This window comes from Tupaia chinensis, unplaced genomic scaffold, assembly GCF_000334495.1.
Source record: "Tupaia chinensis unplaced genomic scaffold, TupChi_1.0 Scaffold000215_1, whole genome shotgun sequence".
Lineage (NCBI taxonomy): Eukaryota > Metazoa > Chordata > Mammalia > Scandentia > Tupaiidae > Tupaia > Tupaia belangeri.
The window spans coordinates 4,126,221-4,150,743 of NW_006159690.1; the positions used below are offsets into that span (position 1 = coordinate 4,126,221).

The window sequence follows — 24,523 nt, forward strand, 5'->3', positions numbered from 1 at the left end:
TTTGTCTAACAGCTTTAGGTTTTGTTAAAAAAAAAAAAAAAAAAAAAAAAAACATGAGCTGGAAGCCTGTTTTGAATTCTCTAATTTTGTTTTTTAAAAATCCAGGTTGATTTTTTTTCTAGAGAGAGAGAGATTTTTGCTATAGGATATGTGCACTCGCCAGAGACACGAAGAGAGACAAAGAAACAAAAAGTGAGAAATCACCCCCCAGGGCAGTAGCCACACTGCAATCCTGTCTCCATTCTCCTCTTAGGATTTTGGGTGCATACACACAGGTGCCTGGTGTGAGTTTCAAGCTGCCAGGTCTGGAACTCAAACCACAGTCGAATATATGGGAGTCCAGCAACATAACTATTATGCCATCTGCTGGTTTCAGTTGATGTTATTATTATCCCATTTGTATATTAAGATCTGAGCCTTAGGGAGGTCAAATAGCTTTCCCAAGATGACCCGTCTCCTAAAGAGAGAAACAAGATTCAAATTAAATCTACCTTCAAAGAAATATAACTATAAATTAACATCCTAGCTATATTTCACTAGTTTTATGAGTAGACTAAATTGAATTTTTGTAAAATACTACAATAATCTATCCTGTAGCTTTTTATTCCTTGAGCAGGGAGTCAACCAACCATTGCTGATTAAAACTAATAATAAGCATCTACTTAGTTTATGTATATGTAATCCAAACATGTAAAGTAACTGGGTTGGAGTAATGGGATATCATTGCTAAATAAATATTCCTGCCTTACACAGATTCTTGGTCTTGGAATACATTGGAAGTTTACTAGACTGTGATATTCCATTATGTTGCATTGTGTGTGTGTGTGTGTGCGTGTGTGTATCCATGGGCTCTTTTTTCCCTCAGTTTCCTGTCTTCTCTGAAAAATTGCTACCTCTCTGCTTTCCATCTTCTCTTATCTTCAGTGATTCCAAATGGAACTTAACTTTTTATTGTCATTGATCATTTTGAATGAACAGTTTTCTTAATGGAATTTTGGTCAAATCGGTTCTACTGATCAAGTCCTTTATTCATCTATTCACTCACTCATTCCTTCCTTTATGGGAAGGAAAGGTTAATAAGATATAGTAACTTCATCACAGGAGCTCACAAATCTAAATAGGTGGAGATGGAAATAGATAATTCTAGGGCATTGTTACTTTCAGAATGAAGGTACTGCTGAGGGAGCATTGAACAGAGTCCTCAACTAAATAGGGAGGGAGGTGTAGGTGAAGTGGTTCAGAAATATTCATATTTGAGTTGAAACTTGTTTGGTACTTTTTGTTTTCTGTCTAAAACAGTAATGTATGATCTTTGTTTTTTAAAAAATTGGAAAGCATAAAGAAATAAGAGAAAAATGGGGTCTGCAGGTGGCATGGTAACTGTGGCACTGGACTCCCATATGACTGACCATGGTTCGAGTTCCAGACCTGGTGACTTGCTTTCTCACTTTCTTTCTCTCTCTCTCTCTCTCTCTCTCTCTCTCTCTCTCATTCTGTACCTCTCTGGTCAAATTAAAATAAATAAATAGGAACCAGCAGTTACTGTAATGGCTATGTCGCTGGACTCCCATGTAGTCAACCGTGGTTCAAGTCCCGGACCTGGTGGCTTAAACTCACGACGGGCGCGTGTGCGTGCGTGCCCAAGATCCCGAGAGGAGAATGGAGGAGAAGGGATTGTAGCATGGCCATCCCCCCTGGGGGGTGATTTCTCGCTTTCTGTCTCTCAATCTCTGTCTGTCTGGCAAGCACACACACCCTATAGCAAAAACCTCTTCAAAAAAATGTTTTTAAATAAATAAATAAAGATAAATAAAATAATTCTTTAATAAAAACAAAAAAAAGCTGGTTGTGGTGATCAACCAGACCTGGAAATGACATTTTGTTAATTTTCTGTTATGCCTTCCGTAAGTGTTTGGAGATCCCCTGCACCTTTGGGCGCTCTGAAAAGGGTCCACTAGAAAAAAAGGCAGAACAGTATATCCTTGCCAATTTTGGAATATTCCAGAAGTATATTCCAGGTTCTCTGAGCTCATGACCAGGCTGTCTCAACTGAATCAAGGGGCAGGATAGAGTGGTTATCTTTGCATCATAGAATTACCCTAGAATGGAAACGAAAAGCTGTGTGTTTGGGCGAGCATCAGAGATTTGAGGATACCCTCTCCACTGTACTAGACTAAAATACACACAGCGAGATACAAAGGATCATAGAGTTGTCCCCCAGGAGTGGAATTTGTCAACGGTCATTAGTTTAACTTTTGTACTGGGCTTTTGGTCTAGGGTCTGTCAGGACTCAGAGTTTACAGTGCTCTTCCTTTTCTGAACCAGAGCATCGTTAACTATAAAACAGGAATAGTGATACCTCTTTTGTCATCTCCACATTCTAGCTCTTGCTAGCTATTATATACTTGGAAAATTTGACTTCTCTATGCCTTGGCTTCCTGGATAATAAATAAACCTACTTTGTCAGGTCATCATAAGAATTAAGTGAGATACCTGTATAGAAGACTTCGCAAAGTGCCTGGTACATGATCAGGTATTCAGTACGCTGAACACTCCTGGAAGAATTAAAAAGTGTCTAGGGTTCCGTGAAATATGACCACTCCAGAATACACAGTAAAGCAATGTTCAGAATGTAAGTGAGGAATGGGAATTGGAAAGGTGGGACAAGACATAATGCCAAAAATGTTGGGAGTTCTTTATTTAATTCTCCTCCAAAATGTTGGCTGTTGCACAGCACATGCCTGAAAGGTGCTGTGTCAACTCTGGTCTGTTGAGGAAGTGTGTGTGTTTTTCTGTGCCTGTGCCTCTGTGTATTTAGGACAGCTCTTGTGTTTTCTAGTTGGCAAACTGTGGGAGGTAGGCAGCTTTGTGTGTTTTGCTAAGCAGTGTTGGGCTGGACATCAGAAAATCTGAGAGTTGGTACCATCAGTTAGCATAATGGCTATGTCGCTGGACTCCCATGTAGTCGACTGCGGTTCAAGTCTTGGACCCGGTGACTTAAACTCACGCCGGGCGCGTGTGCGTGTGTGCCCAAGATCCCGAGAGGAGACTGGAGGAGAACGGATTGCAGTGTGGCCATCCCCCCTGGGGGCTGATTTCTCGCTTTCTGTCTCTCTGTCTCTCTCTCTCTCTCTGTCTGGCGAGCGCATGCGCCCTATAGCAAAAACCTCTCAAAAAAAAGAAAGAAAGAAAGAAAGGAAGAAAGAAAGAAAATCTGAGAGTTCCTCAAGGTGGGAAGGCAACAAGCTTTCCATTACAAGGATTTGGGGAAAGGGGTCTCTGCCACTGGTAGATAATATCGTTGGGAAAAACAAAAGTTGTAGCCCATCAACAGGCAGTTTATAATCCATCTCTTTCTCACAGATGAGGTGGTTTGAGCATTAAAGAGGGCAGGTGAGAAGTTTGGGTGACATGGTTTTGTTTTGACTGGACAGGCTGATGACATAAGAGCCAGCTAGATGTTCATAGTGAAATGAGAAGGAAAAAAAAAATCTTTGGGGACTAGGGAATCTGGGGCCCATATGTTAGATTTAGCCACACAGAGTTTCGTAACACATAGCTTCCTGGCGGATCTTGAGACTTACTAAATGGGAAGAATGCCTGAAATGGTGAAAGGCATATTTTTTCAGCTGCTTATCTGATAATAGTTTGTGTGCTGTGGTTGAAGAAAAATAAGCCAATGACTATTACCCAATTATTGGTCTTTACTTAGCATTAGCTTAGGAACTATGAGAAACAGTCACCTTGCTGAAGGCCTTTCACAGAACGGGAGGAAGGAGATGGAGCGTGTCAGAAAGCCTGTTTCATTATATGGTGTTTCTTTGCCAGCACTGTAAGGTGCAGAAAGCAGACAGCACCTGTATGGAAGAGCCTTGCCTTGGAATGCTTTGGGCGATAATATCCAGGAATGTGCTAGGCACTGGAGATAGAGCTAAGAGCGCCCCTTCACCTGTGTGCTCGCGGCTGCATGTGGAAGATCTTCCTTGGTTTAATAGAAAGTGTTCTGGATCCACAGGCAAAAGAGCAGGTCCCAGCACTGGGAGATCAGGATTTAATCAATATTGGAAAGGCAAGAAAGCAAGATTATTTATTAGATCCATTGATCAGTTTGCCTCCTATAGTTTTGTGGGTTTTTTCCCTTAAAGATTTTTGCTATAGAACATGTGCACTCACCAGAGACATAGGGATAGAAAGTGACAAATGACCCCCTAGAGGGGATGGCCATGCCACAATCCCTTCTCCTCTATTCTCCCAAGATTTTGGGCATGCACACACATATGCCTGGCATGAGTTTCAAGCCACTGAGTCCTGGACTTGAACCTCAGTTGATTTGCATGGGAGTCCAATGCCTCAACCACTAACGCCACCTGCTGGCCCCTGCCTCCTATAGTTTTAAAAGCTGTATGGTCATGGCTAAGTCACTTGACCTATCTCTGCTTTAGTTTGTTCCTCTAAAATGACAGTAATTATATTGAATTTATTAGACATATTGTTGTGAGATTTCAAACACTATATATGAATAGAATGTGTAGAATGATGCCTGACCCATCCTTATGGTTTTTCTCTGGAGTCCATCTCCCTCTTTACTGATCATCGTCTGCTTGGCACCCTGGGAATTTTTAGTTAGTAGTGACGGTTGGCAGCATCATTTTTTTTTTTTAACACAATAACTTTAGCTCTTAATTGTTTCATGAAAAATCCACACAATCACCGCAGGTAGTCCTTGCAGAATTTCTACTCCTTCAACCATTTTCCAGTCTCCAGCTCACTTTTTGCCAGCACCAGTATTGGCCTTCGCAGTCCCCCTGACTTTCTTCATTCTGTTCTTGCGTTCCTTTTGCTGTGTCCTTGCCGTCTTTTTCTTCACATAATCCAAGGAATCGTAAATCATGCCAAAGCCAGTTGTCCTGCCACCACCAAAGTGGGTTTTGAACCCAACCCCAAGATGACATCTGGTGTGGTCTTGCACATCTTGGCTGGTTTTTCCCGAATTCCTGTCTTAGGTCCTGATGCCTTCCCAGGACGAAGGCATCCATGACCATTTGTTTCCTCTGAAGTAGTCAATTGGTCGTGAGTTTCCTGGTTGGATAGGTACGGTATTGTTCTGATGGCTGTCAGTCCTCAGGCCGCCAGGAAGGAAGAGGCAGCACCGTATCTTATCAGTCTTTTTATCTAGATGTTAGAGGCCCTCCACCTTTTAGTTTTTAAAAGAACATTTTAGTGTTTTCTGAGCTGTTTTGAACCTGTTTCTCTCTGGTCAAATTAAAATAAATGAATGAATAAATAAAATAACTTTTAAAAAATTTTTTTAAAAAAAAACTTTGATTGATATAAAGAAACAGCGCTGGGACCAGCAGTTAGCGTAATGGCTATGTTGCTGGACTCCCACATAGTCGACCACAGTTTGAGTCCCGGACCTGGTGGCTTAAACTCACATCAGGCGCGAATGCGTGCATGCCCAAGATCCCGAGAGGAGAATGGAGGAGAAGGGATTGCGGCGTGGCCATTCCCCCTGGGGGGTGATTTCTCACTTTCTGTCTCTCTGTCTGTCTCTGTCTGTCCTGCGAGCGCACGCGCCCTATAGCAAAAACCTCTCCAAAAAAAAAAAAGAAAGAAGGAAAAAAAAAAGAAAGAAACAGCACTGACTATGGAAACAATGAGTATCTTGATAGCTTCCTGCCCCTACATGTAACTGTTTGGAGTTGCACCTTCATAATGGTTGATTGGGACTTTCCTGGCAGTGAAATCGCCTTTCTAAACCTATATGAATATGAAAAGCAGCACGAATATGTTGTCTTAGAGTAGAGACTTTTAATCTGGTATCCACCAATCCCATTCTCTCCCAAAGGCTCATAAATAGAATTAAGGAGTTCATGAACTTGGATGTTAAATAATTAGAACTTTATTTCATCAACGTCTAATTCAATTATAAATTAAAGCAACAATTTACAGTATATTTATCATGCTGGTGATATTATCACCAAAAGAATAATATCTCTTTTCATATCATAAGGCATGTATTGAAAATATCTTGAAATATATATGCTTCTCACAATTTCCAAATTATGAAGTGTCAAACCTACCACTAAATCATTTTTAGTGAATTAATAAGGAAGCACATATATTGCTATAACTGAATTTTTTATTATGAAAACAATTTTATTTTAATGGGCTTTCTTTATAATCTTATGTTTTTATTTTTATGCATTGAAAGCCAGAAGAGGTCCAGCCCAGTGGGGTTAGCAGGAGAGTGCTACCAGGCAAGGCTGAGGCCGCATGGGAAGCCGGATTGTGTTCTTGGATCAGCCTAGATAGGCCCAGTGAGTGGCTCAGTCTTGTAGTCCTATCTGCCTGGGGGCTGGGGCAGGAAAATTGTGGCATAGTGAGACCTTCTCAAAAATGCTTATCTGTTGGGAACCAGCAGTTAGTGTAATGGCTATGTCGCTGGACTCCCACATAGTCGACCGCAGTTCACGTCCCGGACCTGGTGGCTTAGAACTCACGCTGGGCGCGTGTGCGTGCGTGCCCAAGATCCCGAGAGGAGAATGAAGGAGAAGGGTTCCGGTGTGACCATCCCCCCTGGGGGGTGATTTCTCACTTTCTGTGTCTATGTCTCTCTCTGTCTGTCTGGCGAGTGCACGCACCCTATAGCGAAAACCTCTCAAAAAAAAAAAAAAAAAGCTTATCTGTTGGCCTAGCCTCAGTGGCACAGGCAGTAGGATGTCACTGTGTGATGCTAGTGTCACATGAAAGGCTTGGGTTCAGATTCAAAGTTGGCTGAATTCAGCAGACACACCTCTGAGTGCCTCGGCCTTCTCTGAAGCCTAGAGAAAGATTGCAGCATTGCAAGAGCCTTCCAAGGGTGTATCTCTCTCTCTCATTTAAAAAACAAAAAGAGTCCTTTTGGCCAGAACCGCCATCTTCCAGTAATTAACCAAAATGACGAACACAAGGGAAAGGAGAGGCACCGATATATGTTCTCTAGCCCTTTTAGAAAACATGGAGTGGTTCCTTTGGCAACATATATGCACATCTAGAAGAAAGGTGATATTGTAGACATTAAGGGAATGGGTACTGTTCAAAAAGGAATGCCCACAAATGTTACCATGGCAAAACTGGAAGAGTCTACAATGTTACCCAGCATGCTGTTGGCATTGTTGTGAACAAACAAGTTAAGGGCAAGATTCTTGCCAAGAGAATGAGTGTGTATATTGAGCATATTAAGCATCCTAAGAGCAGAGATAGCTTTCTAAAACATGTGAAGGAAAATGACCAGAAAAAGAAGGAAGCCAAAGAGAAAGGTACCTGGGTTCAACTAAAGCGCCAGCCTGCTCCACCCAGAGAAGCACACTTTGTGAGAACCAATGGAAAGGAGCCTGAGCTACTGGAACCTATTCCCTATGAATTCATGGCATGATGGATGTTAAAAACAAACTAATCTATGGTCTATAAAAAATAAATAAATAAATAAACCAAAAGAGGAGTCAACAGAAGACATAGCGGTTATGTCAACTGGACTCCCAACTACAGTTAGATTTCCAAACCTAGTGGCTGGAAACTCACACTGAACGTGTGTGTGTGCCCGGGATCCCAAGATGAGAATGGAGAAGAAGGGATTGTGCCAGTGCCATGGCTGGGGTGGGGGGTAATTTCTCACTTTCTCTCTCCTTGTCTCTGTCTCTCCCTCTCATTTTCTCTGTCTCTCTGAGCACATGCACCCTAAGGCAAAAACCTCTACTGAAAAAAGGTGTGTGTTGGGGGGAGAAGCTAGTAGAAGTCAGAATGCTTTTCCAAACTACCGAAGCATTCATGGCATAGAAAATGTTAAGAATCTGGGAACAGCAGTTAGCGTAATGGCTATGTTGCTGGACTCCCACATAGTCGACCGTGGTTCGCGTCCCGGACCCTGTGGCTTAAACTCACGCCGGGCGCGTGTGCATGCATGCCCAAGATCCTGAGAGGAGAATGGAGGAAAAGGGATTGTGGCATAGCCATCCCCCTGGAGGGTGATTTCTCACTTTCTGTCTCTTTGTCTCCCTCTGTCTATCTGACGAGTGGACGCATCCTATAGCAAAAACCTCTCCAAAAAAAAACCAAAAGAGAGAAAGAAAAATAAAATGTTAAGAATCTCTGCCTTAGATAGAGCTGGTTGAAGGATTGTCCTGAGTTTATGACCAGATACATAGTCTGAAACAAAATTCATAACCAAAAAAATTTTAGGAACAAACTCAAATTCCACTGGCCCAGTGATAGTCTGCAGTGCTTTATTCAAATTAATCTAGTTATTAGACATCATTCCTGTCTTTAAGGGCTTAGAGTAAAAGAGGTTTGTTTGTTTGTTTGTTTTGCCAGAGGGCATGTGTATTTGGCAGAGTGAGGGGAAAATAGAGAGAAAACGCCCCCAATGGAGCATGATCATCATTTATCTAGCAAATAATGATTGAGCGTTTAATAAAAAACGGGCACTGAGACTATGAGGAACACAACAGACGGGTTCTTACCCTCATGGGGATTATATGAGAGCTATTAAATGAAATATTAATGAGAGATATTCAACAAATAGCCACATCCATAATACAAAAAGCGCTACTAGTTTTTGCTATGAAAATAATCTGTGGTGCTGTAACAGAGAATAGTACTTAAGGGTGTCTAAGAAAGATGAAATTTAAAGCAAAACTAAAGTGAAAAGTGGAGAAAGGTTATTCCCGGCTTAAGGATCACCTTGCACAAAGGGCCTGGCATATTTGCAGAACTGAAAGAAATCCTTGATCTACAGTGTAGTTCTTGGATTATGGTGTAGTAAATTGAAGCGGGAAAATATGAGGTTGGACAATATGGGTTTGGGGTACAGACTGTGGAGAGCCTTTTGGAGTTTGGATTTAATGCTAGATGCAATACATTGGGAAATTTTTGAAAGCTTTTAAGCAAAGCAACAGTGGGATTTAATTTACATGTTAAAAGATGCCATTGGGGGGGACCAGCAGTTAGCTTAATGGCTATGTCGCTGGACTCCTATGTAGTCGACCGCGATTCACGTCCTGGACCCCGTGGCTTAAAACTCACACTGGGCACGTGTGTGTGCATGCCCAAGATCCCGAGAGGAGGACGGACGAGAAGGGATTGCAGCATGGCCGTCCCCCCTGTCTCTCTGTCTCTGTCTGTCTGTCTGGCAAGCACACGTGCCCAAAAAAAAAACCCCCCAAAAAAAAAAAAAAAAAAAAAAAAAAAAAAAAAAGATGCCATTGGGGGACATCAGATGGCGTAATGGCTACATTGCTGGACTCCTATGTAGTCTACCGCAGTTCTAGTCCCTGACCCATTGGCTTTAAATCACGCCGGCGCACGTGCGGGCGGGATCCCGAGAGAAGAATGGAGGAGAAGGGATTGCGGCGTGACCATGCCCCCTGGGGGGTGAGCTCTTGCTTTCTGTCTTTCTGGCGAGCACACACGCCCTATAACAAAAACCTCTCTAAAAAAAAAAAAAATGCCATTGGATTCTATAGAGAGCATAAAAATAAGGTCAGACAGCTTGCAGGTCTTAAGAGCTAGGTCTTGAACCTCTGACTTCTCATTCCCAGTTCATTCTGATTTATCAGGGTCTTCCTTCTAGTTGATAATTGCCAACCTCAATTAAATAGAAGTGCAAAATGTGACTGGGCCCATGTCCAAATGGCTTTCTTAGTTTTGTGTTGACAATAAAAGAAAAAGACTTCTAAGGTTCATATCTCTAATCTGTTGAATTACCTACAAATGATTAAGATGTCTTGGGAACCAGCAGTTAGCGTAATGGCTATGTCGCTGGACTCCCACTTAGTCGACCGCAGTTCACGTTCTGGACCCAGTGGCTCAAAACTCACGCCGGGCGCGTGTGCGTGCATGCCCAAGATCCCGAGAGGAGAATGGAGGAGAAGGGATTGCAGCGTGACCATCCCCCCTGGGGGGTGATTTCTCGCTTTCTGTCTCTATGTCTCTCTCTGTCTGTCTGATGAGCGCACGCGCCCTATAGCGAAAAACCTCTCAAAAAAAAAAATGATTAAGATGTCTTGACTATATCGTTTATCCATCATATAAAAACTGCATCTCTTATCTAAAATATGGTATTTATCACTTCCTGTCACTTAGAATCATGCATACTGTAATTCTGTAGTTACTATTGACTGTCTTCTAGGCTGTAGCGTGTCAGCCATCTTCCAGTTAAACTAGCCTGTGGGCCAATAGCAAACCACATGATGTCAGCTGCCCAGCTGGCGTGTGCCAGTTTTAGAAGTTCAACAGTTGTTTTCCTTGCAAGATTAAATGCTCACTTTTTTCTTAAGTCTGATTTCAATTAGGAAGTCATTTCTTTTTTTTTCTTTTAACTTTTTTGGAGAGATTTTTGCTATAGGGCGCGTGCGCTCGCTGGACAGACAGAGAGAGACATAGAGACAGAAAGAGGGAAATCGCCCCCCGGGGGGGTGGTCACACCGCAATCCCTTCTCCTCCATTCTCCTCTCGGGGTCTTGGGCACGCACGCACACGCGCCCGGGGAAGTCATTTCTTTTCGTTAAGTGCCTCCTTAATTGTATTTATTTTACCCTGTGTATTTACAAACTAATGCACCCCATTATCTTGACTGAGAAACACCACCATGTTTATACACTTATTCTACCTCTCAAATACTTGAGTGGGGAGGCAGCAGGTGGTGTGCTGGTTAAGGCACTGGACTCTGACATGGGCAACTGTGGTTTGAGATTCTCTCTCTCTCTCTCTTTCTCTCTCTCTCTCTCGCTGTCTCTCTCTGGTCAATTTAAAAAATAATAATAAATAAAATAAATAATTCTTTAAAAAAATACTCAGGAGTATTTTTTATCTGTTGATTGCTAATTTATTCAGCCTGTGTTTCTTGACAGGCGGAAGTAGTGTAGTGTCTGGAAGGAGCAAGGATGTCAGAGACAGACACACCTAGATCAAATCACGGTTCTGCCCTTGTGGCCTGGAACAAGTTGCTTCTGTATCTGTAAAGTAGGGACAAAGCAACAAACTCATAGGGTAATTAGAAAAAGTGACATACCATATACGACATCATTCCATATGATGCTTAATAAATTTTGACTCTTTAATGATCAAAACGTTTTTATTGGGCTGGCCCATAGCCTGGTGGTTAAGTAAGCCAGATTGCACATGGCCAACCATGCAGTTTGGGTCTCAGCCCCAGTGCTGTAAAAAACACACCAGCCACATGTGTGTACACGCCCAAAATCCTGACACCATGGAGAAATGAAGATGGGATTATGGGGGTGCTTTCTCCCTCTCACTATCACTCTTTAGTGAGTGTATGTGTCCCTAGCAGTTAAAAAATAAATAAATACTTTACTGTGGTATAATTGACATCCAATAAGCACCACGTGTTTATCGTATATAATTAATATGTTTTGACATGTATAAGCCCATGACATCATCACACAAGCAGGTATTTTTGTTTGTTTGTTTTGTTTGTTTGTTTTAGCCATGGATGAGTGTGCTCAGCAGAGACAGAGGAAAAGTGAGAAATCACTGTCATGCCACAGTCCCTTCTCCATTCTCGCAGGATTTGGGGCACATATACATGTGCCTGGCATGATTTTCAAGCCACCATTTGGGGAGTGAACCCCAACCGGCCCGTGTGGGAGTTCAATGCTTAACCACTACACTACCTGAGGCCCCTCGGCGAGCAGGGTTTTTTTTCTCTTTGTTTACATCATCTTTGCTGGTTGTTATCAGCAAACTTTCTCAAGGTGATGGTGTTTGAAGAGAGTGTTTAACATGTTTAAATATATTTCCCTTTCTCTCTCTCTCGCTGTCTCTCTCTGGTCAATTTAAAAAATAATAATAAATAAAATAAATAATTCTTTAAAAAAATACTCAGGAGTATTTTTTATCTGTTGATTGCTAATTTATTCAGCCTGTGTTTCTTGACAGGCGGAAGTAGTGTAGTGTCTGGAAGGAGCAAGGATGTCAGAGACAGACACACCTAGATCAAATCACGGTTCTGCCCTTGTGGCCTGGAACAAGTTGCTTCTGTATCTGTAAAGTAGGGACAAAGCAACAAACTCATAGGGTAATTAGAAAAAGTGACATACCATATACGACATCATTCCATATGATGCTTAATAAATTTTGACTCTTTAATGATCAAAACGTTTTTATTGGGCTGGCCCATAGCCTGGTGGTTAAGTAAGCCAGATTGCACATGGCCAACCATGCAGTTTGGGTCTCAGCCCCAGTGCTGTAAAAAACACACCAGCCACATGTGTGTACACGCCCAAAATCCTGACACCATGGAGAAATGAAGATGGGATTATGGGGGTGCTTTCTCCCTCTCACTATCACTCTTTAGTGAGTGTATGTGTCCCTAGCAGTTAAAAAATAAATAAATACTTTACTGTGGTATAATTGACATCCAATAAGCACCACGTGTTTATCGTATATAATTAATATGTTTTGACATGTATAAGCCCATGACATCATCACACAAGCAGGTATTTTTGTTTGTTTGTTTTGTTTGTTTGTTTTAGCCATGGATGAGTGTGCTCAGCAGAGACAGAGGAAAAGTGAGAAATCACTGTCATGCCACAGTCCCTTCTCCATTCTCGCAGGATTTGGGGCACATATACATGTGCCTGGCATGATTTTCAAGCCACCATTTGGGGAGTGAACCCCAACCGGCCCGTGTGGGAGTTCAATGCTTAACCACTACACTACCTGAGGCCCCTCGGCGAGCAGGGTATTTTTTCTCTTTGTTTACATCATCTTTGCTGGTTGTTATCAGCAAACTTTCTCAAGGTGATGGTGTTTGAAGAGAGTGTTTAACATGTTTAAATATATTTTAAACTATTGTTGCTTCTATATTGACGTAGTCACAATATTTAACTTATTTTTAATTGGCCTTGGCATTAGAAGAAAAGGTTTTAGTATTTTTCACAGACGTGCAAGTCAACTGAGCCTGTGTGCACAGATCTATACCTGCCTTGCAGTTCTCCAAGAATGTGTGCCTTGATATGAAAGGAACTGAGAATCTGCTTTAGAGATTCAGAGATGAACCAGGCAGAGATCCTGCCCTGGAGGAGTTTGGGATCTAGGGATGGAGGAGCTGAAATTTACTCGGAACAACAGTAACAGTCAGTGGAAGCTGGGAAGGGCTGAAATGCCAGAGGATTCAAGAGGATGCCCGTAACTTCTAGCTTGAGGGTAAACGTCAGTGAGGAAGAAGTCACTTACTGCCTCCTCCCGTGTGTCAGACGGAGGTGGTAGAGCAGTCTGGACAGACACAGGCCCTGCCTGTTAATGACAGGTTGGGCGTCTGGCCGGCTTTTTTCCCGGACAGCTTCCAGCATTTTTGAAGAAGGAATGAATGTACGGGACCCCGTGTCTGGACACTAGCCCAAGTGGCCCGAACACCTCACTGCTTCATGTGAGTGGGGGCAGCCCCCTCTGGGTGCCTGCATGGATAATAAGGCTCTCATTCACCTCCACATCTAGGTCAGAGAGGGGCCTGCGGTGTACACCACCTTGATAGATGACTTCTGGGCCCTGGGGGCCTCATTACCATCCTATCCATCATCTTCTGCTAGTACCAAATAATGGATGAAATTTAATCAGCTGCCAAAGGAGTCTCCAGCAGGAGAATTTGAGACACCCTTGCCTGATCCTGTGCTATAGTGTTGGAATGAGTAGAAGGAACCGGAATGATCTTTTGTGGTGAGACTAAATTTATCATGCCCTGTATGAATTGTGATTTATTTTTAAAACATTCGCAGTCCCATTGGCTCCCCTTTTAATACGTTCTCTGTAGCCTGTTTATTGTTACAGATGTTACTTTTAAATGAGGTCATTGAGCTGTCCTCTCCTTCCAAAGGCACTGTTGGTCTTTTTATTGCCAGCTTGGCAGGGCTGCCTAGAGAACAGTGTTAATGTGAGATCAAGGGTAAGACTTCAGACCCCAGGACACTGGGAGAGAGAAAGCCCCTTCCATGTTTGAACACATCCACATCTGACAGAGAGCTCCCGACAGAGCAGGGTCCTCTCCATCCAGGTGATGACCTTGACAAGGCCAAGTTGCCTGGCAGCGAGGCCAGGAGACAGGCACTGTAGTCCTAGACTGACACTCAGGTTCCCTTCTGCCCACTGTGAGAAATCAGGCATGTCAAAAGAAAGTCCTCTGACCCTGTTTCCTCATCCGGAACTTGGAGATAGTCATTTTTACTATTAGGATAGTTGTGAAATAAAATATACTGCAGCTCCTTGGTTTGTATGTTGTGGCAATGGGATGGGAGAGTAAGGGATGTCACAGCTAAAAGCATACAGCTTTGGGGGCCCGGCAGGTGGCATGGTGGTTAAGGGCGTCCAGCTCTGACATGGCTGATCATGGTTCGAGTCCTGGACCTGGCAACTTGCTTTCTTACTTTCTCTCTGTTTATCATTACAGATGTAACAATTGGATCTTTAATTTGATCAGTCCCTCTCTGATCAAATTAAAATAAATAAATAAATAAAGCTTAATAAAATTCTTTTTTTAAAAAAAGCATATGGCTTTAGAAATTCTTTACATGCTGCATGTGTGGCTTTGTTGGAGGACCACTGACTAAATCTGGTTTGACGCTTGGTTTTGTAAATGAACTTTTCCTTGGCACACAGCACACTCTGTTTGCAAACGTCTATGGGTGCCTTCTCACTACAACGGCTGCCGCGTGTTGTTGTTGCAAAAATCATATGATCTGCAAAACCAAAGTACTTATTCTGACTCTATAAGTCTACCAATAATTGTGTTAGACTGAAGGAAACTTTCTCTGCAGATATCTGGTCACTTAAACAGTGAGAAATAGGGGACAGGTGGGAATTCTACAATATCCCTGTGTGTCTGTGGAGTGGACTCTGTTCTGATTTATTTAAACTCCTGGAACATTAGCGCATGTTAAGACTGGTTTGTTGGGGTAAGAATTCAGTGGCATATGTGGGAGGAAGAGATGCTGGTAACATTTGCTAGAGTGAATTCTTCATTTTGTTCCATCAGGCCCTACATGAGGTAGAACCCTGTCGTGTCCTGAAAACAAGTTCTTGGAAGTAGGCAGGTTGACAGAGGCAGCACCATGTGACCTTTACGACACAGTCACAGCTTATCTTAGCATTTTTTTTTCCCTGTAGAATATTGTTAATGGTCAGGACCAGAAGTTAGCATAATGGCTATGTCGCTGGACTTCCATGTACTCGACCGTGGTTCGAGTCCCAGACCCAGCGGCTTAAACTCACGCTGGGCGCATGTGCGTGCATGCCCAAGATCCTGAGAGGAGAATGGAGGAGAAGGGATTGTGGCATGGCCATCCCCCCTGGGGGGTGATTTCTAGTTTTCTGTCTCTCTGTCTTTCTGGCAAGCGCACGTACCCTATAGCAAAACCTCTCAAAAAAAAAGAATATTGTTAATGATCAGCATAAAGTGACAGGTTTATTGACCAATGTCTTTATCTTTGCTTTGTGTTTTGGCCTTGGCTCACACCCCTCCCTCCAGTGAATTTCTCTCTACTCCATTTTCAGCTGTATCATTTCGTTGGTGTATATTATGCTCATCCTCGCATATCTTGCAGCATGTAAAGCAGTGACCTACACACAGTAAGCATAGAATAGTTTGTGAGTTGGTACGGGACAGAGCAGAAGGGCCTAAGAGCATAGAAAAAAAGGAGGAACTTCTGATCGTGGGAGAGGATGGGAAAGACTTAACGGAGGTTTTGAGGGCAGGATTGCAGGCGAGATGGCTAGCCCTGGGGACTTAAGGGGGCAGTGTAGATCAGCAGCAGGGCTGTGGCATGCAGGGAAAGGAAGCAGCACAGCATGCTGAAAGAACACAGGAGCTGGGACCCCCGATTTGCATGCCAGCTCTGGCATTTTCCGATGACGTCTCTGACAAATTGCTTAAGCTCTTGAAACATACTTTCTCAACTCCAAAGTAGGGATAATAATACCACCTACATCCTAGGGCTGTTTTATGGATGAAATGAGATAACATAAAGAAAAGCCTCTCTGTCAGCCCCTGACACATAGGAATCATTCCAGAAGTAACCACTTTGTGGAATAATTACAGTTCTGTCCTCTCCAGCACCGTGTATGCTGTTTGCCTCATTGTGAAGTAAGACAAGCGAAGGAAAGCTCAGGGTCACAGGTCTAGCCCCTCTGCAGAAAAGGCCTATTAACATTACTGTTTTCCACAGTTCAAAAATGTCCCCCCAAACCAGCTTGTATATGTTAGCCCAAAGGGACCAGCCCAAAGAGGAGAGAGACGAATACAAACGAATCATTTGTGCTGGAAAAACAATCTAGGACGTATACTGTTAAGAATAATAGCTTCACTTAACTGAAACATTACGTTTTCTACTCATGGGTTTTTAAGGGGCAGAAAGAAATGTTTCATACAAAATTTACAACCTTCTATCTAGTGGGATTTCTTCCTACTACAAGCAGTTTATGCAGAACAGATGCCTGAGGAGTGGTGCCTGCGTGCACCTGTGGATTTGGTGCTTCTAGTTCATTCTCTTCACCCCCTCCAGTTCTTGCAGACAACCTGAAATCCAACCCTGGAATTAAGTGGCAGTATTTCAGTTCAGAAGAAGGAATTTTCACTGTTTTCCCAGCACACAAGTTCCGGTGTAAGGGCAGCTATGAGCATCGCAGTAGGTATGTTCACTTTCTTGCTAACATTGTTCATTGTTACTTAAAAGTAATCCATTGTATGTGAAGTACAGACTCCTCACTTCCACACACAGCTGTGCCTGTAATCTGTGGATTCAGACACTTGTTCTTGTTCTGAAATGATGTCACCATTTAATAAATGTGGCTGTGGAAATGCCAGGGAGGGCAAGTGGTAAAGCTCAGAGCTGTAGGTATTTACTAATGAAATTACATTGCTCAAAGCCCCAGGAGTGTTTTGAGCTTCAGACACCTTTGTTGAAACATACATGGCATTAGGTGTTCCAAAGTGCAGCCCTGGAACCTACCTCTGCAACCTATTTCAGAGTAAGGTGATTCTCAACTTCCTTTGCTATGATAATACGTTTGCCCATCTTGAAATTTACATGCAAATTTCTACTGTAAGTTTTAAGGTTGTCCAGAAAGCATTGGATCAAACATCACTAACAGCCTGTTATTCTCACAGAAACACCTTGAGATTGTACCACGTAGCCAGGAGGGTAGGAATGGTGAGATCATTTGTATGACAAGCCTCATCAATTTACAGAACCCTCTAGGCAAAGATACTTTCCTTTTAAATCCTGACAGTTTCCCTTTCGCAGTGTCAGATGTTTGATGCCAGAACATCTGGAGCTAATGCAAGGTGCCCACTTCTTATGCCATTGTCTGGAGTCTAAATAAACAATCACTTCAGCTTCCCTTCATCTTTAAATTATATCTAGGATTTTTTTCCCTGAGGAAAATACTTCTTCTTAAGAAGTACATGTGTGATTTCTCCTACTCCCTCCCTAGACGAGCTGGTGCAGACTTAGAGTCTTGGAGACTGGACCACAAGTTTAACCTTGGCTTCTATTCTGGTTCAACTCAGGAGAGCAAAGGCCACACGACCTTTTATTCTCATTTGTTTCGAAGATCATTAGATGCCATGCTGCTTTTAATGAAGCACTCGTGGAGAATGTATCGAAAGGGAAAGCAGGACCTTGTAACAAGTCAGCATTCACCTACACCATGCAACTTGGAAGGCTTTCGCGTGTCTCTACCTTAAATCTAACTTAGAGTGACACTCAAGTCTCTCATCAGTATCTGTTCCCATCTCTTGGCTTGTCCTAACCACTTTCTTCTGATGCCTTTACAAGTTCTCTTAAGCCCATGGAAGCATGCAGTGGGTCTCAGAGGATAGCCACACAGGAAAGGAACTGGTGGGTACCAGCCATGTGATGAGGCCCACCTCCCAGTTCATCTATTTAATCTCACTATGCATTATCCAACTTAAAGCAGCTCTTAATGACTTAGTGTGGCAACGCTAACACACACCCAGCTTTTCCTTTATGTGCGTTAAGATGGAACAAAGGAAGTGTGTCATTTTTAATGAAAATCCTCTCCCTTGCTTGGAGGACTAAAAAGCTAAATGTTCACCTCATTGTGAGAGTTGGAATGGTCAAGTTTTCCTTCTCTGCTGCCTGTTTAATTTCCATAGCCACCCCTTCTGGATTCTTGTTTTCCTAGGGAAAATACAGTGGTACTTTAGCGTTAATGCAGGACTTTGGGCTTGAGAATAATTAGTGTAAACTTGGCCAGATTTGGAGCTTTTCGGTACACTGCCTACATTTCTTAATTTGGACCCAGGCTTTTGTGACTCAACTAGCCTCTAACATTTCACAGAAAAATTGAGTGTTTTAGGGGTGTCAATAAAGGAGAGAATTCCCTGGAGGCTGATTTGCTTTCTTAAACTCCCCCTAATTTGTTCCAGCTTAAAAACTGTGAATAGAGACCTCATTAAACCTCTTCTCACAGACCTTCCTGCACTGCACATGAGCAAAAGCCTGCTTTGATAGGAGGCATTTCTCTTTTGTGGCTCCCCTCCACCCGCACCCCCCTTTTTCTTAATGTTGGCAAACAAAACCCTGGCAAGAAGAGTGGCTATCGCAGGCTTGGACTAATTTTGATGGCATGGTTTTAAACGCTCAGATAAGGGGCCTTTTGGCGGCTGACCTGTGGGCATTGTTTCAGTACAGAAAGCAAAGGAACTTCCTAGCAGGAGCCTTTCTATGGAAAGAGGGAAAACCTAACCTGCTATTTAAAGCTGCTCAACACAGCAGGTTATAAAGCTCTAATGCATACATCTGCAAAAAGGGATCCGACCCTGGCAAGTGGGCCAGTCCCTGTGGCCCGAGAGGCACCCAGTTCAATTTCCTACAGCAGAATGAGTAACAGTGGGCAGTGTCTCCCTGGAAAGGGGAGAAGGTGGACTTTCTCAAGTGTGCTAGAAAAGCCAAATTCCCAGGACCAGCAGTTGGCATGGTAGCTATGTTGCTGGGCTCCCATGTAGCCGACTGAGGTTCGAGTCCTGGACGTGGTAGCTTAAACCCATGCCAGGCATTTGTGCATGCATGCCCAAGATCCCGAGAGGAGAATGGAGGAGAAGGGATTACAGTATGGCCCTCCCCCCAGAGGGTGATTTCTCGCTTTCTGTCTCTCTGTCTCTCTCTGCCTTTCTGGCGAGCGCACATGCCCTATAGCAAAAACCTCTTCAAGAAAAGAGAAAAAAGCCAAATTCCCAAAGGATTTGTTTTTTCAAAAATGTCTCCTGGTTGCTTTATTCTGCAGACTCGTGTTGTTGTCCTAATGTGGTATTTTCTACACCCCATTATGGTTTCTCCTTTCATGGTCACCCCCCGCCCCCCGTGCTGACCCTGGAAGAGCGCACAGACACCAACATGCTCACAGATCTGTAGTGTTTACAGCTGTGTTAAGTTGAGGCCTTTTACCTGATCCAGGACTGACCCCAGAGAGCTTCTCCTCCCTCTAGACCCATCTACGTCTCTACAGTTCGGCCGCAATCAAAGCACATAGTAGTGATTCTGGACCACGGGGCTTCGGTCACTGACACCCAGCTTCAGATCGCCAAGGACGCTGCCCAGGTCATCCTCAGCGCCATTGACGAGCACGATAAGGTGACCATTGTACTGGGGTCCTCTATGCAACAGGGTCTTGTTTGCATGCCTTTTTAAAATTACGGGTTGAATATCCTTTATCTGAAATGCTTGGGACCAGAGTGTTAGGAATTTCAGATTTTGCCATATTTGCATTTATGTATTGTTATGAGGAATGGGACCCAAGTCTAAACACAAAACTCATTTTCATTTCACATTCACCTTATAGATGGAGCCTGATGATCGTTTTGTACGATATTTTTGTATCGCAGTCCCGTGAAGTTAGATGCAGAATTCTCTACTTGAAGCCTCATGTTGGGCTCAAAAAGTTTTGGATTTTGGTGCATTTCAGATTTTGGATTTTCAGATTAGGGATGTTCAATCTGTATTTTATTTTCTTGGGATCTATGTGTTCTTAATCCATTTTTAAATGACTTTGGGGAAAAGAGTGGTTTAACTTTCATTCTCATATTTAAGGATTCAGCCACCAATTCAAAAATTCTCTTATAACTACCACCACCAAACTGAGCCTTGCCTTTCTTACATTTTTCTCTTTCTTTTCCCCTCTTCCTCTTTTCCCTTTTCTTCTGAGAGAGAGAAAGAGGGAGCACATGTGTGCCCAGAACGAGGGAGAGGGGAGAAGATCAGCATCTTTGACAGGTTCCCACCACCATGGTCCTCCACCCCAGCCTCCCTGCCAGTCAGAACTACCGGTGTGCATCCCCGTGTCGTGTGTCCGGGCCAGTGCAGGATCCCAACCGCAGACCCCATGTGGCCCAGCTTCCTGCACTGCCTACACCACTGACTGGGCCTGAGGCTTCCAGTTCCTTTGTGAATCCTGGTACAGTTTCTAATCAGCCGGGACTGTCACACCTGAAGTTAGATAGACTGAAGAGGAGCAGGGGCCTGGGTTGGATGCTGGTGGACAGCTGAACTTTATTTCAAGACCGAGGAGGAATGAGGAAGAAGGGAAAGCTGCCAGAGGTTTATACATCTCCAGGCGATAGGTTCAAGTAATGGCACTCTTGCTTGGGGACATTTTCTGCTTCATCATTTTGACTTTTCCAGTTCGAGCGTCTCATTTACTAACCCAGTTGCTTAGAACACACCTTGTGCCTCTACTGTCACCTCCACTTCTTTGAAAATCAAGGTGGTTCATTATCGCCAAGATATTTTTCTGCGTGAAATATATTTTTCTTTTTTTTTTTTTAAGGTTAGACCTGAACACTGTACTGCTGTTTTATCTTGTAATAAAAGCCAAATGCAAGGGTTTCCTCCATTACCTATCCTTGCTAGTCCTTTTCAAATTCGATAGATTGTTGCCTCTGTGCATTTATTTTTAAAAGCTCAGAAACTGCCATCAGCATTCTCAGGAGGGCTCTTACTTGACATTAAAAACAAAACAAGGGGCAACCCATGTTGTAGTGATTAAGGTGACTGGGTCCCACATGGCCAACCTCATGGTTTGAACTTCAGACCCAATAGGGTCTGAAAAATACACCAGGCATGTGGGTGTGCATGTCCAAAATCCTGAAAGGAGAGAGAGAGATGGAAAAAAGGGATTGCAGCATGACTATTACCCACAGGGAGTCCTTTCCCCGCCCCCACCTCTCTCTTTCTCTCTCTTTCTCTCTCTTTCTCTCTCTTTCTCTTTCTCTCTGTCCCTCTGGCAAAATTCAAAAACAAAAGAAAACAACCTTTTAACTGGTAGGATAACAGTCAGAACTACCGGTGTGCATCCCCGTGTCGTGTGTCCGGGCCAGTGCAGGATCCCAACCGCAGACCCCATGTGGCCCAGCTTCCTGCACTGCCTACACCACTGACTGGGCCTGAGGCTTCCAGTTCCTTTGTGAATCCTGGTACAGTTTCTAATCAGCCGGGACTGTCACACCTGAAGTTAGATAGACTGAAGAGGAGCAGGGGCCTGGGTTGGATGCTGGTGGACAGCTGAACTTTATTTCAAGACCGAGGAGGAATGAGGAAGAAGGGAAAGCTGCCAGAGGTTTATACATCTCCAGGCGATAGGTTCAAGTAATGGCACTCTTGCTTGGGGACATTTTCTGCTTCATCATTTTGACTTTTCCAGTTCGAGCGTCTCATTTACTAACCCAGTTGCTTAGAACACACCTTGTGCCTCTACTGTCACCTCCACTTCTTTGAAAATCAAGGTGGTTCATTATCGCCAAGATATTTTTCTGCGTGAAATATATTTTCTTTTTTTTTTTTTTAAGGTTAGACCTGAACACTGTACTGCTGTTTTATCTTGTAATAAAAGCCAAATGCAAGGGTTTCCTCCATTACCTATCCTTGCTAGTCCTTTTCAAATTCGATAGATTGTTGCCTCTGTGCATTTATTTTTAAAAGCTCAGAAACTGCCATCAGCATTCTCAGGAGGGCTCTTACTTGACATTAAAAACAAAACAAGGGGCAACCCATGTTGTAGTGATTAAGGTGACTGGGTCCCACATGGCCAACCTCATGGTTTGAACTTCAGACCCAATAGGGTCTGAAAAATACACCAGGCATGTGGGTGTGCATGTCCAAAATCCTGAAAGGAGAGAGAGAGATGGAAAAAAGGGATTGCAGCATGACTATTACCCACAGGGAGTCCTTTCCCCGCCCCCACCTCTCTCTTTCTCTCTCTTTCTCTCTCTCTCTGTCCCTCTGGCAAAATTCAAAAACAAAAGAAAACAACCTTTTAACTGGTAGGATAACAAGTTGTTTTTGTGTGTTTTTTTTTTTTTTTTCTTCCTCCAGATTTCTGTGCTAACTGTGGCTGACACCGTCAGGACTTGCTCACTAGACCAGTGCTATAAGACCTTCCTCTCTCCTGCCACCAGTGAGACCAAAAGGAAAATGTCCACCTTCGTTAGCAGCATCAAGTCTTCAGATAGTACAACTCAGCACGCAGTGGGATTTCAAAAGGCCTTTCAGCTGATTAGAAACACAAACAATAACACAAAGTTCCAAGCAAGTAGGTGGTTCTGCCGGAGGACTTAGAAACACAATAGATAAAGATGGCAAAAGGAATATATTGCCAATTGACCACACAACTGTTTAAAGAATTTTTAAAAATGGATTTGGATAAAATTTTCACGTGTTGTCTCCATGGTCCACTAACAGTAGGATCTGACTAACTTTCTCATCTTTTTCAGTCAGAGGTGGTCAGTCGGTGATTTCTTGACTCTCCAAGTCTCCTCCTTCTGCGGCTTTATTGAGAACATATCCCTATTTATTTCCCAGGGGGATGACCACATCCTTTTTAATGCTAATTGTCAGTTTTGCCTCCTCTGTGACTTGGAGTAGATGTCTGCCTGTGCGCTTATACACAGGAAGGGGGCAGCCTGCATTCTTGCCTTGATCCTTCCTTCCTCTAACCAGCTGTCATTTAGATGAGCACGGCCCTTCAAATGTACAAAGGCACTCTAATTTAATTTTCATGTATTAAAGAAAATCTGGAATTAGGATGCATGCTAAAGTAAAGCAAAGGATATTTGAAATGGGACTTGTGCTTTGAAATTACTGAAAGGAATCTATTTCATTTTCCCTTTTATATTCGAAAATCTGTTTGTAGTTTTTTTTTTTTTTTCCTGAAAACATTAATGTAGCCTATTGAGATAAATTTAAAGAATACATTTGCAAGCTCTTCTATGTGTCTGCATTTAAAGTAAGACAGCATTGATAAGCTCAAAGCATAGTGCCTGGCACATAACGGGCCATCAAAATAAGAATGCTACTATAATAAAGGTCATGTTCATTTTAAGTTTTTATGTAACCGGTTACCACAGACTTCACAGCTTAAAACAACACGCTTTTTTTAATCTCACAGTTTCTGTGGGTTAGGAGTCTGGTATAGTTTAGCCAGGTCTTTTGTTGGGGTCTCAATGCTGCAGTTGGCATGTCAGCCAGGCCATGGTCTCATTTGAGACTCAGAGCCCTCTTCTGAGCACCTCTGTTTGTTTAGCAGAATTCGTTTCCTTGAAACTGTAAAACTCATGCCAGTTGCTTCTTCAAAACCAGTAGGGAAGCATCTCTTTTGTTTTAAGTCCCTGGTTTCAGGGAAGGTTCAGACCCTTTTTTGAAAGAGGGACTCATCTGGTTAGCTCTGACTCACTCTCTCTTTGCATTTTAATTAAATCATTCCCCCTTGTGATGAACTCAAAGTCAACTTGTTAGGGACCTTAATTATAATGGAAAACTCATCCATTTGGGAGCCAGTCCCATGGTCACGTAGTTAAGTGAGCTGGATGCCACATGGTTGATTGTGGTTCAAATCTCATCCCTGGTGGCTTAAAAATATACAGGGCACATGTCCATGCCTACCCAAAATCCTGGTAGAATGGAGAAATAGAGGAGAAGAGATTAGAGCCAAATTGCCCCATTGATGGTGCTTTCTCCTCTCACTATCTCTCTCTGGTGAGTGCATGTGCCCTACGTCAATTAAATAAATGAATGAGTTCTGGTTCAAAGAAAAGTTAATCCATGTTTGCCAAATAAGTAGCCATATTCTCTTTTATTGGTTAGAATCAAGTTATAAGTTATGCCCATGCTCAAGAGAAAAGGATCACACAGGGTATGGGTCATCTGGATCACCCTAAAATTTTGCCCATCAGCATTGGCAAATTCCATCAATCCGCAGGCCAATGTTGCTGTGTGATTGAGTGTAAAGTCACGATTGGTTCAATAAGGCCAGTGGACAAGGCCAACCTCCCAAGCGTGCAAGTCAGATTGGCTAATTTGTCAAAGCCATTTTACCTGTCAGTGTTTGTCACTAGAATTGTTCTTTGTATTTAATACATTAATCATCAACTATCATTAAGCGTTTACATCCAGGGCCATCCTATGGCATGGTGGTTAAGGGGGCTGGATCCCAGATGGCCAACTACACAGTTCAAGTC

At 43.0% G+C, this 24,523-nt stretch overlaps 1 protein-coding gene across 1 annotated transcript in view; it reads left to right on the top strand.

Annotated features, from left to right (window-relative positions):
- Positions 1–24,523, top strand: part of CACHD1 (cache domain containing 1) — a 268,123-nt gene that overhangs the window by 177,613 nt on the left and 65,987 nt on the right. The window contains exons 5-7 of the mRNA XM_006147534.1: positions 16,554–16,680; positions 19,502–19,646; positions 22,383–22,599. Of these exons, the coding sequence (XP_006147596.1) occupies positions 16,554–16,680; positions 19,502–19,646; positions 22,383–22,599 (489 nt within the window). The remainder of the gene's footprint in view (positions 1–16,553; positions 16,681–19,501; positions 19,647–22,382; positions 22,600–24,523) is intronic.